At 45.9% G+C, this 19,573-nt stretch overlaps 1 protein-coding gene across 11 annotated transcripts; it reads right to left on the bottom strand.

Moving 5' to 3' along the window:
* Positions 1-1,811: 1,811 nt before the first annotated feature.
* LOC308113843 (protein-serine O-palmitoleoyltransferase porcupine-like) lies at positions 1,812-17,330 on the bottom strand. 11 transcript variants are annotated; one of them, XM_080470357.1, is made up of 14 exons: positions 17,165-17,244; positions 15,741-15,758; positions 15,317-15,453; positions 13,937-14,129; positions 13,685-13,728; positions 13,140-13,321; positions 12,769-12,899; positions 9,686-9,811; positions 9,172-9,272; positions 9,014-9,090; positions 8,843-8,906; positions 5,681-5,766; positions 3,227-3,337; positions 1,812-2,857 (listed from the first exon to the last, which is right to left on the bottom strand). In XM_080470357.1, the coding sequence occupies exons 3-14, from the start codon at positions 15,450-15,452 to the stop codon at positions 2,759-2,761; spliced, it is 1,350 nt and encodes a 449-aa protein (XP_080326483.1). In that variant the 5' UTR covers position 15,453; positions 15,741-15,758; positions 17,165-17,244; the 3' UTR covers positions 1,812-2,758. The 11 variants fall into 11 exon arrangements, with proteins under 11 accessions (XP_080326483.1, XP_080326480.1, XP_080326477.1 ...); XM_080470354.1 differs by lacking the exon at positions 15,741-15,758 and having other exon boundaries at positions 15,317-15,480; positions 17,165-17,330; XM_080470351.1 differs by lacking the exon at positions 15,741-15,758 and having other exon boundaries at positions 3,227-3,302; positions 17,165-17,323.
* Positions 17,331-19,573: the final 2,243 nt, after the last annotated feature.

Below are 19,573 nucleotides of genomic sequence, written 5' to 3'. Positions count from 1 at the left end.
TTGCAGGAACGGAGGAGGGTCTTCCATGCCGGTTCCTGCTCCTGGACCTGGAAACTGTAGTCCTCTCTGAGTTCAGACGGGGTGATAACTGTCTGGGAGTTGACAGAAGATCTGACAGCCAATAATGTGATGTGCAGTGCACTGAGCCAGTCCATCTTGCTGTCGTGACATAATCTTACCCAGCTTGTTCTTCAGCTTTCGGTTCATCCTTTCTACCTTTCCTTGTGATTGTGGGCGGTACACTGTTCCAACAGCATGTTTTAGTCCAAACATTTTCTCTGCTGCTTGTAGATCCTTGTTCTTAAAATGTGTGCCATTATCTGACCTGATGTGACGAGGGAACCCATGTGTGGGAATATAATGGTATACAAATGCTTTGATTACAGATGTTGCGTCCTCCTTTTTACATGGATAAGCTTCCACCCATCTGGTGTATGAATCCACTATCACTAAAAGATACCTGTATCCTTTACGTCTATCTCCCATGTCTGTGAAATCAATGACCACTTCTTTCCCCGGTAGAGTTGGTGAACTAAACTTACCAGCTGATGTCTTAATTGGTGGTTTGACATTAAAAAACTGACACTCCTGTATGTACGTCTGAATTGTTTCCTTCATGTACGGGTGCCACCAATGTGACAATCGTGACATTACCTGTTTTACCTAGATGTGCTGGTCCATGTGCTTCAGTTATGAGGCCTGCAGACCTGCAGGTGGTATTGGTTGGTCCTCCGGTCCGGTCCACAGCCCATCATCCTGCCTCCGTGCTCCACGCTCCAGCCAGCCCCGTCTCTCCTCCGGTGCTGCCGCCCTCTGCTGCGCTGTTACTGACTGGCGTGTGATGTGGTCATGTGGTTGATTGACCCCCCCCCCCGGGTCTGGGGGGGCTGCCGGCTGCCGGGGTGACGGTGTCCGGGCCCAATGACCTCAGGCTGGTTAATCTAAGAAATCATCTTACTGTCTAGATAGAGCTGCTCAGGCTGGTTAATCTAGAAAATCATCTTACTGTCTAGATAGAGCTGCTCAGGCTGGTTTAATCTAAGAAATCCTCTTACTGTCTAGATAGAGCTGCTCAGGCTGGTTTAATCTAAGAAATCATCTTACTGTCTAGATAGAGCTGCTCAGGCTGGTTTAATCTAAGAAATCATCTTACTGTCTAGATAGAGCTGCTCAGGCTGGTTTAATCTAAGAAATCCTCTTACTGTCTAGATAGAGCTGCTCAGGCTGGTTTAATCTAAGAAATCATCTTACTGTCTAGATAGAGCTGCTCAGGCTGGTTTAATCTAATAACAGTTGTAAAGTATTTGGATTAGTGTGATAACTTCAAATAACATACAGTATGTAGTACTAACAAGGGTATTGTATGTCCAGATCTGATAGCCCCTGAATTACTGTCAACTGGAAAATTCAATGAACTTGCTGTATATTTCAATGAAAAAATAAAATCAATAAGGTCAAACATCAGAACAAACCAGCAAAATAATAAAAAGCTTGAGCAGCTTCAACCACTGAGGGATGAGTCAACTACAATGTTAGAGTTTAATCCAGTCAACCCTAAAACAACAGAGGAAACTGTCCAGCAGCTGAATCCATCAATGTGGGTATATTTTCAACCTGATTTAATCAAATTGGCACTCAAGAGTTTAAATGTTTTTGTTAATACTTTACTATCTTTGATAATTAATAATCATTATTGATAGACAAACTACTCAATGTGCCACCAGTGTTCCCAACATCATGAAGATCCATGATCCCAACATCATGGAGATCCATGATCCCAACACCTGAACCAGATAGGATTCATACTGACAAACTGTTGAACATTGTTTTATTGCTCGTATTTATTACCTCAAAGTGTGAAACAAGAGAAGAACTGATTTACTGTTTTTGAAAGGCTCATCATGGAGCCACTGTAGAGGAACACCAAGTACCTCTGAGTAAATACAAGCAGCATTAAGCTTGTCAGGTCTCTTTAGGTCCAGTCAGGTCTATTCCAGTCTGTTCAGGTCCATTCCGGTCTGGTCCGATCCAGGCCAATCCGTTTGTCAGGTCAGGTCAGGTCAGGGCCAATCCGGTCCGGTCTGATCAGGTCCAGTCTGGTCAGTTCCGGTCCGGTCCGTTCTGGTCCCTTTTGGTTAGGTCCGTTTAGGTCAGGTCCGGTCTGTTCCAGTCAGGTCCTTGCCGGTCAGATCTGGTCTGTTCTGGTCCGTACCGGTCTGGTCACGTCCGGTCAGGTCAGGTCCGTTCCAGTCAGGCCAGGTCAGGTAAGGTCCATTCCGTTCCGGTTTGGTCAGGTCCATTCAGGTTATGTCCGTTCTGGTCTGTTTCGGTCAGGTGTGGTCCATTCCAGTCAGGTCTGTTCCGGTCAGGTCTGTTCCGGTCCTGTCAGGTCTGTTCCGGTCAGGTCTGTTCCGGTCCGGTCAGGTCAGGTCCGTTTCGGTCAGGTCGGGTCAGGTCCGTTCCGGTCAGGTCAGGTCTGTTCCGGTCCTGTCAGGTCTGTTCCGGTCCTGTCAGGTCTGTTCCGGTCAGGTCTGTTCCGGTCCTGTCAGGTCTGTTCCGCCTTCCATTTCTTCTCTTCCAGTTCATTTTGGCTGACAGCTTGTCTGCAGGATTGTTGGATTGAAAGTCTGTGATCTTTTGTTCCTGAACTTCCTGAGCTCCTCCTTCACATCCAAAACATGAGGCGAGAACCCCGAGCAGGACTCCGCCTCTCCTGGACTCCGGTGAACCCCCGTCATACCAGGTCCACAGAGACTGGCTATATGATCAGGTAGAAAATCCAGCATGCAAACATCAGCACATGGCTGGCCCAGTTCAGATCGGACCACCTCTGGATGGTGTGGAGAGCTGAATAACCCTGAAACAGGAAGGACAAAGAGGTCAACGTCACAACCTGTGCAACCCTCAAGACAGTTGGAGAACCAGAACCAACCTTCTCATGGGAGTCCAGATTTTTTATAAATTATTTTTTTATTGTAGACTCATTAATTTTTATCATCCGTCGCGAAATAAGTCATTTCTTTTGGGTGGTATTTACTATAAATTTGCATTCTACACAGTAAATAAATGTGTTGTATTTTCCGACTGTTACGTGTAAACAGTATTTACACCTCCATGTTGTCCACTCTATAGATCTGTAAATATTGCCCAGAGCTGGCTGACAACTTCATCCCAATCACTTTAAACAGTTTCAGGTTTTGTTCTAAAACCTTCGCCATGCTCTCACCTCTTCCACATTGTGCTCATCGAGTCCAGGATCGAACATAGAGCCCAGGTACGTGAGATGGAAGATGGCCACGACACTGAAAACCAAATTCAGGACCATCACCCAAAACTCCTGAAAATCACACAACACAGGAACAGTCCGAGAACAGCTTGTACATGACTGGATGATGCTTTTCAATTATTTTGTACATTCCAGTGAACAAGCACAATCATTAGCAGACGAGACTTGGAGAGTGTCTTCCTGCTGCGAGGGGAACTTTAAACCAAACAGAATCAGCTAATCACTCAGCTTCATGTGAAGATGCTCAACCCCTTCATGTATGAAGGAGGACAACCTGAGAAGGTGCTGCTGGAGGCCTTGAATAGAAACTATGAAGAGTGTCTGGATGTGATGCAGTGAAGACATATAAGCTGAGACAGATTGTGGCCTGCTCTCTACCATCATTAGAGGACGATGTATCCCCCCCCCCCCCCCCCCCCCCCCCTCCACTCAATTAGACCAGCTACCGGAACAGCGTCAAAACCATCCCAACTCATTGTCACCAATGATATCTCAGGATTGTTGTTTAATCGGGATTGTTTCACCTAGTCCTAAAAACAGAACATGGACTGATACCAGACTCCACGTTTTCCCTTTAATCTGAGGGTACAGCTGCATCATTTACCAGATTTAGACTTGAAGGCTTGATGCTGCTCTGCCTCCTAAGTGCTTCTCACTTAATACAGAACTAGTTCATGGCACCCTGGAAGCATTAGATGGTTCCCCTACCCTCCAGCCTCCGACATGATGTGGCAGGAGAAGATGCACCAGCAAAAGAGATGACCGTGGGCTTCAGCAGGTTATCAAACAGAGAAGATTCAAGAATCTGGCAGAGATCCAGAAAGAGTGGAAAGAGGCGGGAGGCACAGCTTCAAAAACCTCCACATTCAGACGCATCCGGGAGATGTTCTACAACTGTCGGGTTCCTCGGGTCAAGCCACTTCTGAGCCTGAGCCAACGGAGGAAGCGTCTCAACTGGGCCAAGGAGAAGGAGGACCGGACTGTTGGCCGGTGGTCCAAGGTCCTCTTTTCCCATGAAAGTAAAGTGTGTCTTTCATTGGGGAATCAAGGTCCGAGGGTTTGGAGGAAGACGGGTGAGGAACAGAACCCGCAGTCAGCCATGGTTTGGGCTGCAATGTCCGGTGCAGGTGCTGGTAAACTCTGCTTTCTTAAATCCAAGGTCACCGCAACAGTCCAGCAGAATGTTTTAGAGGGCTTCATGACTCCTTCTGCTGAGGATCTGTATGGAGATGCAGATTTCATCTTCCAGCAGGACCTGCCCCTGCCCACGCCGCCAGAAGCACCAAAACCTGGTTTAATGCCCCCGTGCCATCACAGTGCCTGACTGGCGAGTCCAACTGGCCAGACCTAAAGCCCACTGAGACCCCCTGGGGTATTATGAAGAGGAACATGAGGGCCACCAGACCCAAAAACAAAGAAGAGCAAACAGCAAGCATCAAGGAAATCTGGGCTTCCATAACTCCCGGGCAACGCCACAGGCTGATTGCCTCAATACCACGGCGCATCGGGGCAGTGATGAAGGCAAAGGGATTCCCAACCAAGTATTGAAGATTGACATATCTTTTGGAAAGTACCATATTTTGATTGATTTGATGTGATTCTAATTTCTTTCCTTTTTTTCCTGCAAAAACTGAGAAGTAAATGGTGGTTCTCTTCACAGTTTTCTAATTTCTTTAATTCCTGTTTTCATAGGTTTTATGAGCTGGAAGCCCAAATTATGTCAAAATAAACAAATAAATACTTGAAATTGTTTGAATTGTGGGCCCTGAATCTGTAATCTATGAAAGTTTAACTTTTTGAATGGTATTATGGAAAGAAACTTTTCCATGATTTTCAAATTTTTGGAAAGGGTCTGTATATATTTAGTCAACATTTTAGTGTTGTGAATTCACATGTAGGAATTTACTGGATGTCTAATTTGTGACATTTAGGCACAAAATATGTTTTGTTTTTTCACTGTCTTGGTGGGATTAACATTAATTCCACTCACTGTGACCACTTTAGGTGTTTAAAGCACTATTCCTAGTACATCAGCAAGTACAGCATGACAGACATGCATCGTCATAAATAGTAAAGTTGAGGTAAGCGTTATCAAACTGGTAAGGAATCTGACTATTATACAAAAGTGTTCAGTGTTACCTGTTGCTTTTTGAATTGCAACACAACCTGTCAACCTCAATTACAATTTCCTATGTCTAATTCTGCCTAAATTAATGTTTTAAAGTCATTATTGTTTCATTAAAATCAATGACCAAAACTGGACTTAAACCCTTAGTTTCTTTTGGCTAAAACAACAGTGAAATTATCAACAAAAACAAATAAGCATTTTGTCCAAAAGACTAAAACTACATTAAAAAAGACTGTCAAAAAAAAAAGATTGAGCTGAGGCTGTACCTTCTTTTGCCGATGACCACAGTCAGGACTGCAGGGTCGAGACAGGATACAGGCGCTGAGGATTGACGCAAGCTTCTTCCTCAGAACTGAGAAAAACACAAGAAACATTAAGACGAGACGAGACGAGGCAAACTTTATTGTCTGCCCCAAGCGGTGACAGAAATCTTTCTTTAACAAGGCCCCAAACAATAAAGTACAACACCTATTTAAACACACTTAAGACCGACACAAAGGCAATGTTAAATGGAAAGAAGAAATGGTAGCCAATAAAAAATTAATAAAAAAATTAAAGCTGGCACGGGACCTCACCCCCCGGCCTGTCGGGGTCGGCCCAATCACGGCCTCTGGCCCCTTTAAATGTTATGTACTTGAAAATCCCACAGGTTCCTCCCCAGGTGTCCCTGACCGGGAATCTGGTCTTATCTCACATGCTAATCTGCTGAGCTAACTAGCCTAGCATGAGCATTAAAAAGCATGCCTCCTCCTGATCTCCCCGATCCCCCCTCCTCCTGCCTCTCCTTCTCCTCCTCCAATGAAATGTCAAAACAAACTAGTATAAATCCTTTAAAACCTCCTTGCTTGGTGGGACCAGACTGGAGCCTCTTGGTGGGTTCTGGTCTCCTCGGGCCTTATGGTCTCTGCTGTTATGTGAAATTCAAACTTAAGTACGCGTGACATCAAACTCGTCATCCACCCTGTGCGCTCAGCTCCGACCCTCTGCGGGGATTTTCGGGATCGTTACCTTACATTACTGCATGGAAGTGAACCCAGAGTGTAGTATGGGAGCAATCATGTAACATGATTGTAGATAACTTGACTTCCAGGTCTTGTATGGCGTTATGACCGCAGGCTGAGGTCTGCATGAGGCTGCATTGCGCTCTGCTATGAGACGCATCATTAATATTTTCTACACACAGAACTTCTTTATAATGAAGCCAGACTTTTGGTTCATCAGTAACTACTAAACAAACTACATACTACTGTAAATAAAAGCTTGGAGTTTTAGCCATAAAATGATCCTTTTAATGGCTTCATGTGAAAGAGAACTTTAATCAGAGTGTTTACCTAGGTTGTCATTGTCCCTCATCACGGTGTGTTAACAGTTAAATATGTGTCCGTGCACAGTGACGTGTCTGCTCGGTACAGGGTGGAGCTCCTACCAGGCCCACACCTCAGAGGTTCTACTGCAGTCAGAAAAATTTGGAGGCGCATGGAGCGGTGAGGTCCACATGAACAGGGCCGCTCGGAGGGGCATGGCGGCTAAAATACAGTAATTCGGCCGCACGGAGCCGTACAGAGCTTGCGGACGCGTCAAGAATAAAACAGGCTTTAAGGATCAGTGGCGCCACCAGCTGGAATCCTGTACTCACCGTGCGAACAGTTTTTTTGAAGGTGTGGAAAAAAAAAAAAAAAGTTAAAGCATTGGGCTGCTGTTTCTGTACGTCGGACCGTGGTCGCTTTTTAAGTGAATTAAATCCACACGTGTGGCATTTTCTTATAATAGTATCCAGTGTTAATGAGCGTGCCAAATTTGGTGAGTTTTTGAGCACGTTTAGGGGGTTTTATACAGGTTTTTCGCAAAAAATTTAATAAATAAAAATAAAATAATAATAATATCAGGGACGTCCCGATCACACTTTTTTTCCCCCCCGATACCCATCCGATTTTTCAGAATTGAGTATCGGCCGATACCGATACTTTCCTGATCCGATACTCACATTGCTATTGCAAAAATACTCAATAGTGTATTTTTGTAGTAACCAAGATGTCTGAAGCTAAAAGCACTATTGGCAGAAGCTTTGTTTACCTAGAAATTATTGTAAAACTCACTTATTGAATCAAAATTCTTCTCAGAATGACTTAAGAACTTATTCAGACTTTATTCAGTCAGAACAACAACTCCGCCTGCTTCTAGCTTCTGCAGCTCCACCGGAGCTTGTAGTCCCTGATTGTTGTGGTTATTAGGTGACGTTGTGGACCACGGTGGGGGGAGGAGGGGGGCCATTACGTCATCTTTTTTTCCACGGATGATCGTCTTTGCTGAGCGTACTCCACCGCATGTTTACTTTTTTTTCTTATCAAATTAGTTGTGTTAAACGAAGCTCTGGTGCTCCACCTCTCAGGACTGTGGTGAAGCTCTGGTGCTCCACCTCTCGGGACTGTGGTGAAGCTCTGGTGCTCCACCTCTCGGGACTGTGGTGAAGCTCTGGTGCTCCACCTCTCGGGACTGTGGTGAAGCTCTGGTGCTCCACCTCTCGGGACTGTGGTGAAGCAAATAGTACAACTGGCCGCTGGACTGGTTTGGTTGTCAACAATAAACTCCCTCCAGACTGCTGATATTTTATCCTCTCAATGCTTCAGGCTGCCGACGGCAGTTTACGGCAGGTCGCACACGGGGCTCGCTTTACGGCAGCTGACAAGTGTTTTTTTTTGTTGTTTTTTTTAGATTGGCGGGGTGATCGGCTGGATTTGCCGATTCCCGATCAGTCACAAATCACCAATATCGGCCCTGATCCGATATCTACCGATCGGATCGGGACATCCATAAATAATAATAATAATAATAATAAACATTACAAATACAATATTTGGAGGCCTCGGGCCTTTCTGCTCGGTCCCTAAAAATATAGATATACACACACTGTATGTAAACAAGCTGTGGTAAACTCATGACTCATAAAGTCAGGGTTGTGCTGCAGCTGTTGGTGAGATGAGGTCACATGTCCTGATGTTTCCAAAGGGGCAGACTGAGCATTGAGGAGGCTCCAGCCTGTACAGTCCAGCCTGGAGCCTGGAGCCTGGAGCCTGGAGACAGGGTTCAAATGCAGCCACCATTCTAAAACAGACCATTTTAGCTGCGTGTCCTCTACGTCTAGCAGTTTCAGCTACTTTAACAGTTTTTAGCCATTTTGGCTTTTTATCCCTTATAAGGTGTCCTAAAAGTCCAGCAACTGAACAAATTTGATCCATTTCCCCTTTATCAGTTCTTTTTGGCCAGGATAATCTGATGTGCACATAAAATAAAGATCAGAAAATATGAGCCAGTCATGCAAATAACATCAACATAAACTACATTCCATAAGGTTTTTTCTATGCAATGTGTTCCACATCAGACATTAACCATCAGCTTCATCAGAGACATTCAGATCAGTGGTTACTCACCATGTTCCACATATGTGATGAATCCCAGAGAGAGCAGAACAGCTCCCAGATGAAAACTCAGGCCCTGTGAACACACAGGCAGCCAGGCCTTCAGCAGCTCACACACAGCTGGCTCAAATCCATTTTCACTCAACAAGTATCCTGAATAGAAGAATAAATACTGTCACTGACGTGCAGCAAGGCGCTGGCTGTGTATGTCACCAGGATGGCTGAGAAGGTTCCCAGTTTCATGGCATTTTTGAAAACATCTGTGGAAAGAGGCAGAACAAACAGTGATCATGTGTGTGTGAGTCCAAAGTATTGACAGATGGAGAGGAGGTGGAGCTTACAGGTTTTCAGCCATTGGGACATGGGGATGTTCCAGGACGTCACCACCACCACCATGGAGCGAGGAGCTTCTACACTCAGAGGCTTCACCACTCTCAGGTCCCTGCACCAGGACAACCCGCAGCAGGAGGACACATTTACAGACTGATGCACTGAGACGGACGTCAGAGAATATCAGAAAAGCATCGACATCAGCTCATACACACCAACAGAAGGTGCCACTGGGATTACCATGCTTTTCCAATAATCCTGTCCAGCCAGTCTAAGGGCCCTTGCTTACTGGCACAGAGGGGTTTGAAAAGAACTTTGGACAGACACTCCTGCATGGGTTATGCAGATTGGTGCTAATTATTGCTGTGTTTGTAATTCATCATGATGATGCGTAGCTTTGCAGCTTCTTCTGATGAAACGTGGTGCATCCATACAACTTTAGCCAATCCAACCTCCAATGACAGTGTTTTACAAATACTAAATGATATCTGCAGCTGTGGAGCCACGCGTCGTTTATTAACTCACCACAGGACCTTGTCTTTCTCCTCAGTGAAGCCGGCTCCAGCCAGCATGCTCGTACCTTCACTCAGGTGACCAACAAAGTAGTTGCTGAAGTGGAAGGACACGGCGTTCTCATAGGCATCCAGCCACCTACAACATAACAGAGGTGAGAGCTGTGAGCTCGTAACACACAAAAGCTTTCGACTGGATCATGACCAAGCTGGACCCAAGTTCTGACAAGGAACAGAAGCAGAGGCTCAGGCAGGAGAGCAGGGGATCTTTTATACTCCCACACTGAGACCGAACCCGCCCGAAGGAGGCGTGAGGGTGTGTGTCAGTGACAAGTCCATCCAACATGTCACTGTCATGCTTGTAACCTGTTGGATTTCATCAATGTGCAGGCCTCCTGTGTGTGTTAGGGAATATAACCTATGGTTCTCACACGATGCAGCCACCACTTCCATCAGAACCCAGTTCTAACAGGTCCGACCTGTCCGACCACAAACAGCCTGAAAGCTTCAACGTGAACCTGCAGTAGAAGTTTAAGGGGTGTCAAGCACGTGTCCCAGGGGCCAGAACCGCCCCATCAGGGGCTCCAATCTGGCCCTCTGGCCCAATCTAGCTGTGCGGCATCCTCCAAGGATCCAAATAGCTTAACAAGGGAGTAATCCAGACGGTGTTCTGCTCGAGATGAATCTTCGGTTCTGTTCTGTGGTTCCACGTGTCCTCTGTGTGCTCCCTTTACGCCTGCGGAAGCCCACTTCCTTCACCAGCTCGGTCGACTGAGACAAAGCTGGGAGGAGCAGGTTTACCTGTTCTGGTTTCCAGGACTCCCACTGATTCTTGTCCTGTTTGGCCAATGGGTGGCACTGGCCTGCATCTGTGGTTGAATTTGACATCCAGATGTGAAATATTTCTGATTGGATTCCAAACATGGGGGGGGGGGGGGGGGGGGGGGGGGGGGGTGCACAATTTGGGATTTGCTCTTTGTTTCAGGATTCTGGTTCAGGTTCAGAGAAAAATATGTGCCTAATGTTCACGGCCTCGCTGCCTGGAGACATGAAGCAGCAACAAGGTTATTAAAATGAATGCGCCACCAAAACTTCGGGATTTGTTTCAATTCATCCCAAACATAATCCCTTAAGAACAATTCAGGTCCTGAGACGAATATTGAGCTGGATTTGTTCAAGCAAGAAACCAAGGCTCAACTAAATAAAGAGGAGGGTGGACTGTCAGTACCTAATTCAAGAGAATAGTTTTATGTTGTCCCTTATGTCAGGGAAGGTGGAAAGATGTAGAGAACAATATAGAAAATTAATAAATCCAAACAAAAGTTTGAGAAAAGGGAACAAATTACATCAAGGAAGTAAAAATTTAATTATCAACAAATATCGACTATTTGGGGTAAAATGGTTAAATTGACCAACTGAACCTCCTAAACAACAGGTGAATGTAGTTAACTATGTAGGACTATTTACAATGGAAAAGACAACCTTGTCTTTCAGAAACAGAACTGACCCTTTAGAAAAATGGGAAGAATGGATTGCTTTCCCAGCAGAGGACGAGGACGGAGCTTCCCTGAGACCACACAACTGTGGACATTTAATTCAATTTAATATCAATACATGTTCTATATGAAATCAAAAATGTGTAATTGAAAATCGAGTTTAAAAAAAATATAAACAGAGAACGAGAGAGGAGCAGCACTGAATTCTGGGAATACATTCCAGAGAGCATTTGGGGACGTATAGTTTTATTTTATTTCTTTTCAGTCCACTACATAGTTCTATTACCCATCTTAGTGTCATATTTCTTATACAACTCACTCTTATACGTTTGTAGTTAAATTGTATTCATGTTACCAGCACTTTGGAAGAACGTTGGGAAAGGTACTGCATTTCTTTTTCTTTTTACAGTTTGTGTAAAAAGGATTTCCATTTGCTGATTTTTAAAAGAAATCCCAGGTAACTGCTGTGTTTAGTGAAACGTTAAGGAACTGTGAACCCTTTAAAACGTGCTTGTTTTGTTAAATAGCTAAACTTACAGAACATGGGATGTTTTTAGTAGTTAGAGCTTATTATGCTGTAGTTCCACTGGTTCAACACTATTTCTTTCAGATTATAATCCAGTAAAATGAAACAGACACGCCTGGTTTAATGCAGCCGTCATAGCAGGATCATGGCAGCATCTGATTTTGCTCTCCACTGAAGAAGTTGGAGTTTCTGCTTGTACAGTTCAGCTTGTATTTCCTGGGGAGTTTTGCACCACGTTTAGTTGTTCTCAGTCTGCATGCTAACCTGAGCTGAAATAATCTAATTTCACAGTAACTCAAGCTTTCTAACCTCAAACGTCAAAGATTATGTGCCATTAAACACTTATTTATAGCAGACAGGCAACGTCATCAGGGAAGGCTTTCTTGTAACTCTTACCAAGTTTTATAAAGAGAAAGAACAAACTGTAGTAAATTTAAGAGTTTCTAGTTTAACATAATCTCGTGGTGCTCTAGCTGCATGCCTCAGATTAGCACAATAACAAGATGGTTTTACACTAAAGTGCAAAATGTTGATGTGATTTTTTTAACAATGCTGCTTTACACCAGCTGAGCATGAATCTTCTCCTACACGTCGTTCCAATAGATCATTTAAAGTCATTTCTGTGCTCGACTTCTGTCATATGATCAACCAGGCATGTTGAAATAATGAAAACGACTCCATCTGATTGGTGGAATGTGCTGACGTGCAGAATAGGAATGGACGGGGCATGAAAACACCTTCCAGCTCAGTTCAGTCTGTTGTGATGTTGTCTTTATTGCACAGGTTGATATCATGTTGATAAATCTGCAGCCCTACAGCAGTACTACTCAAGTCTGAACAGACAATTAGTCTAAAGTACAAACTATATAAAGTAAACTTATTGTTAAAAAATAAACCGTTTTCATTACTACAGCCAAACACTGAAGGAAAAAGTGGCTCATGACAACAATGAGTGGAAGCCTTACCTCACAAGGTATCTCAGTGAAAGGAAACAGGCAGTGTGTGGTCAACGCAGCGGTTTGGGTCCAACGGCCCATTTGATGGAAGCAGAACTTCCATAAAAGGTGATCTTACTTTTGGGTGGCTGAGTTTCCCTGGATGGGGACGAACACCGAGAAAAAGTATGGGGCGATGCAGGTGGACACCAGCAGACACATCTGGCTCTTCAGGAGGCAGAAGGAGGACGTCCGCAGCCACGACCAGGTCTGAGGAGCAAACCGCCACTTTGACCACGTGTCAGGGGTCACACACACACACACACACACACACACACACACACACACACACACACACACACACACACACACACACACACACACACACACACACACACACACACACACACACACACACACACACACACACACACACACACACACACACACACACACACACACACACACACACACACACACACACACACACACACACACACACACACTCACAAGCTTTGTGCCATTAACTGCTTTTTCATAAGAGGAGAAGCTGATCCAGGGACCAAAAACTGCAGTACCCACGAAGAGAAGGTAACCCAGGTACTCAGCTGCAGAAGGGAGGCGGCTCAGAGTACCTCGGTCCAGATCGAAGGCCAGAGAGATGGCTTTCATAGCGATCACCATCTGAGAGCCTCTCACACACACACACACACACACACACACACACACACACACACACACACACACACACACACACACACACCTTCTTAGGTCCAAAAATGTTTAATTCAAAGTTTATTGCCCTAAATCCAGCATTCCCTTGATTTTCAGCCTATGAGTGAAGGACATTCCTTACTCCTGTGGTACCATGTGCCCATGTTTACATTGGCTTTATCACTATGGCTCCTATAAGCAAAGCGTCTATCTTTACATTTATCGTTCGATTAATTGATTTACTTATTATCGTCTCAGGCCTAGTAACAGTTATCACACAAAAGGAAAGTGAGAAGTCAGCAGTACCATGACAACCAAGAGAGGAAATCTGTGATATTTACCTCTTATTTTATGCCACGACACCATGTCGATTAAATGTAACTCTCTGAAATGGAAAAAAAAAAAATCACACTGCCGACATTGAATTATGCACAGAAGCACAAACTACATACAAAGGATTTTATCAGGAAGCTGCAAAACAAGTCAAAGTACAGAGGAAAGGGTCAGGATTGAAGACGTGTTTCTGGACGAGTACATGAAGTATGTGGTTGTATTATAAACATGTTACAGGAGAATTAATTAACTAGTCTCACCCTATGAGGAGGTAGACGAGGATGACAGCCGACAGGAAGAGGCCTCTGCAGCTGGAGTGTCGGCTGAGCAGCAGAATGAGGTAAGAGACCACAGCGAGCAGCAGCATCCACAGCGTGTGCTGCTCAAAGAACAAGAAGAGCCCACAAAGCCCAGTCAGCACTGACAGCAGGTGCTTCACAGGAGGTCCCACGTCTGAGGGAGACCCGCCGCAGATCCAGCCGTCATGAGCATAGAAAAAAAGAAAACAACTCATTGTACTTCATGTAACACGGCCCTGGGAACAATACATCACAGTACAACACAGTACAACACAGTACATCACACATGAACTACTACCGCAGTATTAACATCAGACTGAGCTGTGATGAAGCATCTTTTCATGAACTGAACAATTAGGCTCTGCATGTCAACATATCTGACCAATCCCACGAGTCCAGCTGCACCGAGTCCCACCCACACCGAGTCCCACCCACACCGAGTCCCACCCATACCGAGTCCCACCCACACCGAGTCCCACCCACACCGAGTCCCACCCATACCGAGTCCCACCCACACCGAGTCCCACCCACAGTGAGTCCCACCCACAGTGAGTCCCACCCACACAGATTACCACCCATACCGAGTCCCACCCACACTGAGTCCCACCCACACAGAGTCCCACCCACACTGAGTCCCATCCACACCGAGTCCCACCCACACCGAGTCCCACCCACACCGAGTCCCACCCACACCGAGTCCCACCCATATGAGTCCCACCCACACCGAGTCCCACCCACACAGATTACCACCCATACCGAGTCCCATCCACACCGAGTCCCACCCACACCGAGTCCCACCCACACAGAGTCCCACCCACACAGAGTCCCACCCACACCGAGTCCCATCCACACCGAGTCCCACCCACACCGAGTCCCACCCACACAGAGTCCCACCCACACAGAGTCCCACCCACACCGAGTCCCATCCACACCGAGTCCCACCCACACAGAGTCCCACCCACACCGAGTCCCACCCACACAGAGTCCCACCCACACCGAGTCCCACCCACCAGGTATGAGAGAGTGTGTTGGACCAAGGAAGAGTCAGATGCTTCACTTCTTTGAGAGCAGTCACAATCAGTAGAATGTGTGCAGGGTAGGTTTGACCATTAAAAAGCTTGCCGGGCTGCAGCTGGCTCACACGCCCAGGTTCAGGCTGTCTGTAAACGGTGCTCATGGTTTCCCTCTTCACTGACAACATGAAGCTTATTCAGCCCCACATCACACTGATCATCTGCTTCAATCAGGAACATGATCAGACTGTGAGGGCACCCAGGGTCCATGTCCACTCATCAGGTCAGAAGCAGTGCGTTGTCCATGACATGACAGAGTGCAGCTCACCCAGTCTGAAGACAAGTCGACAGGTCAGGCAGAGAAGCAACAGACTCCATAGCTGCTGCAGACTCTGATCCACGGTGCTCCAACCACAGCTCAGGGCGAGGTGCTGCAGCACGGCCAGCCGGGTGGACAGGTCCATCCTACACACACAGTATCACACAGTCACACTACCTCACACACACAGTCACACACACAGTCACACTACCTCACACACACAGTCACACTACCTCACACACACAGTCACACTACCTCACACACACAGTCACACTACCTCACACACACAGTCACACACACAGTCACACTACCTCACACACACAGTCACACTACCTCACACACACAGTCACACTACCTCACACACACAGTCACACTACCTCACACACACAGTCACACACACAGTCACACTACCTCACACACACAGTCACACTACCTCACACACAGAGTCACACTACCACACACACAGTCACACATTCACAATCACACAATAAAACAATATCATAATCACACGTACACAATGAATGTTATAGCTTTGAGAAAGAAGGAAAGTTTAGAGCTCAAACGATATTCTCCATATCACACCTATTTATGGATTTGAGTATATACATACATTCATACATACAATTGCATTGGCACATACTGCATTCATTTATACATACATGTATATTATCTCCCTCTCCCACACACACACACACACACACACACACACACACACACACACACACACACACACACACACACACACACACACACACACACACACACACACACACACACACTATTGTAGGCCAACTCGTCCATGGATGAGATGTCAGAAGTTCTTAGAGAAAATAAATCCTGTACCATGTACCGTTACATATGATCATTTCTGAATGACATTTTATATATTTTCCAAAATATTGAGTATATGTCCATATATATTTAGTGTAGTATCTTATGGTTTTGTTTCTCTTGAGAATTGCACATATTTAGCTTGTCAGCCCTACACTGGCCCGGTCACACCTCAGATGAGCTCTTATCAGAGGTCCAGAGCGTCGGTCCAACCTGGTGGTTGGACTGTAAGGCGAAGCAGGAAAACCCTCCCTGATTCCCTACGGAGCATCAGTCACAGCCTTCATGGTGGCCAGCCCAACATCTGGCCATTCTGTGTATTACCCATACTTTTACTGTGATTATTGTAGACCTGTACATTTGAATAAGCATCTACAGGAATATGCAATAAAGACTGCTTCATAATGAAATATATCTTAGGTTTTAGCGTCAAATATACTTTGAAATCTTTCAAATCAATAAAGCTGAAATAATTAGTCGTGGACGAGAAGTCGAGGGTTGCAGTTACACACACACACACACACACACACACACACACACACACACACACACACACACACACACACACACACACACACACACACATACACACACACACACACACACACACACACAGTTTATTTTATTTTTCTGTGTCCATGAGCCAGAGGGTAACCTGTAAAGATGCTGTCAAAAGGTTTTATCTTGTAGCTTGTCTCAACTGTTTCATCCAGTTTATCTAAACAAGCCTCTTGTACTACTCTCTCAAATGAAGTACAAACAGTAGTACTAGTAGTATAGAGAGGAGCGGCAACGATTCAACTCACAGCCTCACGTCTGACTCCCACTGACCGGAAGTAGTGTGTGTGTGTGTGTGTGTGTGTGTGTGTGTGTGTGTGTGTGTGTGTGTGTGTGTGTGTATGTGTGTGTGTGCATGTGCATGTGCATGTGTGTGCGCATGTGTGTGTGTGCATGTGTGTGCATGTGTGTGTGGGTGGGTGTGTGTGCGTGTGTGCGCGCGTGTGTGTTACAGGTACGGAGTCTCACCTGAGCCTGGAGCCGTGAGGAACACTCTCGGGCGGCTCCTGCTCCACTTCACGAAGGTCCGGAGAGTTTTTTTATGTTGGGAACTTTTTTCTCGGTTTTCTTCGAAACAGAACTTTTTTTTTTTTTTTTTTTTTTTTTTTTTTTTAACTTCCTGCAGCTTCTTCTTGTACGGAGGCCGGCCTCAGCGTCACTCTCTTTCTCCTCACTGACACATTTGTCACCGTCGCCCCCTGCCGGTTTGGAGGGTGAACCACACCATCCTCTCATACACCCGCAGGTTTATCCAAGTCAAGGAATTCCAAAATAGATGCAACATTTAAATGTAGACACTTCAGCAAACATCATGGGCTCGCAAGGTCAGCCCTGTCCTTGGAACCGACTAGAAGCCGTTGAGGAGGGGTGTTGGTGAGAGCAGCACAGCTGAGAGCCATCATGGAAAAAAAATCCTCCATCTCCTCCACCACACTGTGGGAGTCCTAACCAGATCCTTCACACTCAGACTGCTGAAGCCTCCATCCAAGAAGGAGCAACCAGGTCATTTATACCTGCCACTTTAAAACTGTTTAACACCACCGAGAGCCCAAGGCTGGAATATATATATCTAATTTCCCCTGGTGTAGCCCCCTGCACCGGGCGTCCCTGAGCAATTCCCTCTGGGGATTAATACAGTGCTATAAAAGAAAGCGGAACTTCTCAGAACAATCTGGATCCCTCAGAAAGTTTTATGATTTCTTCTTTTGTTATCTGGTAGTCTGTCCATTTTAAAAAAAATCAACACCATCAACAAGTTTGATTTGAAAAGAACGAACGAACCAACATGTGTGAAACTAGATCCACACCTATTGAAGCTTTTGAGTGGGTTCTGGATCATATTGTGGAAAGTAAATCCATAAGAACGTATCAAGATCCATAATATGATCCAAATGTGTTCATCTGTACCGTGAAGAGGAAACTGGTCCAGCAGGTGGCGTTAGGAACTCAGAACTGAACCCCCACTTGATCTGATGAAGGCTGCAACCTGAATATTACAGCCACATTTGTTTCTTGTAGTTCTGTAACTCTGCAGTTTTGTCTATACTAGTGGGACAAGCTGAGATACTGTGGTAGCCTAGAACAGTGGAGCCTCTAGAACACTAACACTTTCTTTTTCTTCAAATAGATTTACAGCTTCATATTTGCCCGGTTGTTCAAAACCGGGTCATCGTTTAACCAGACGTTAAATCCATTTAACCGATCGTTAACTTTAGCAGCACTGTTACCTTGTTGTTCAGAACCCTGTTAACTTTAACCAGGTGTTACCCTGAAGTTAAACTTAACCCACCTCCAGACCTCCACTAACTGTTTACCAGTGGTTAACTCTCACCACGGTGTTCATGATACCAGCTGAACAAAGGAAGGACAGGGTGGAGGACTGAACTTTGATAGAGTCGATACTGGAATGAAGAGTTACGCCTCTATGGAGCCCCAGAGTGGCTGTAGAGAGAGAGAAAAAAATATATATATATATGGAACATGACCTCCATCAGGCCACTAATGTGATGTTTCTGCTCAAACTGTCAGACAGACTTCACCAGGGTGCTATGAGGGCCCACGTCCACCAGGGGGGGCTGTTCTTACAGCCCAACACCCTGCAGGACCATTGGCATTAGCCAGAGAACAGCGATATTGGCCAGTGGCGCCCTGTGATCTTCACACATGAGAGCAGCTTCACACTGAGCACATGTGACAGACGTGACAGAGTCTGGAGAACGTGGAGAACGTTCTGCTGCAGCAACCTCCTCCAGCATGAGCGGTTTGGTGGAGGGGCAGTAATGGTTTGGGGAGGCATTTCTTTGGATGGTCCACTGCCCTCCATGTGCCAGAGGTACCCTGACTGCCATCAGGTACCAGGATGAGATCCTCAGACCCAGTGTGAGACCAGATGCTGGTGCAGTGGTTCCTGGGTTCCTTCTGATGCAGGACAATGCCAGGCCTCATGTGGCTGAAGTGTGGAATAGTTCTTCCATGATGAAGGTCTTGATGCTCTGGACCGGCCTGCCCGTTCCCCAGACCTCAATCCAACTGAGAACATCTGGACATCATGTCTGGTTCCATCCACCAACCACACGTTGACCACAGATGGTCCAGGAGGTGACTAATGCTTTGATCCAAGCTTGGGAGGCCGTCCCTCAGGAGAACGTCCCTCAGGAGAACACTCCTCAGGAGAACGTCCCTCAGGAGAACATCCCTCAGGAGAACATCTCTCAGGAGAACAACCCTCAGGAGAACATCCCTCAGGAGAACATCCCTCAGGAGAACGTCCCTCAGGAGGACATCCCTCAGGAGAACGTCCCTCAGGAGAACATCCCTCAGGAGAACATCCCTCAGGAGAACGTCCCTCAGGAGAACGTCCCTCAGGAGAACATCCCT

The sequence above is a fragment of the Lipophrys pholis genome, assembly GCF_963383615.2.
Source record: "Lipophrys pholis genome assembly, chromosome: 8".
In the NCBI taxonomy this organism is placed as follows: Eukaryota; Metazoa; Chordata; class Actinopteri; order Blenniiformes; family Blenniidae; genus Lipophrys; species Lipophrys pholis.
Note: the sequence above shows the minus strand (reverse complement) of the source record. Positions and strands in the feature narration are given on the sequence as shown.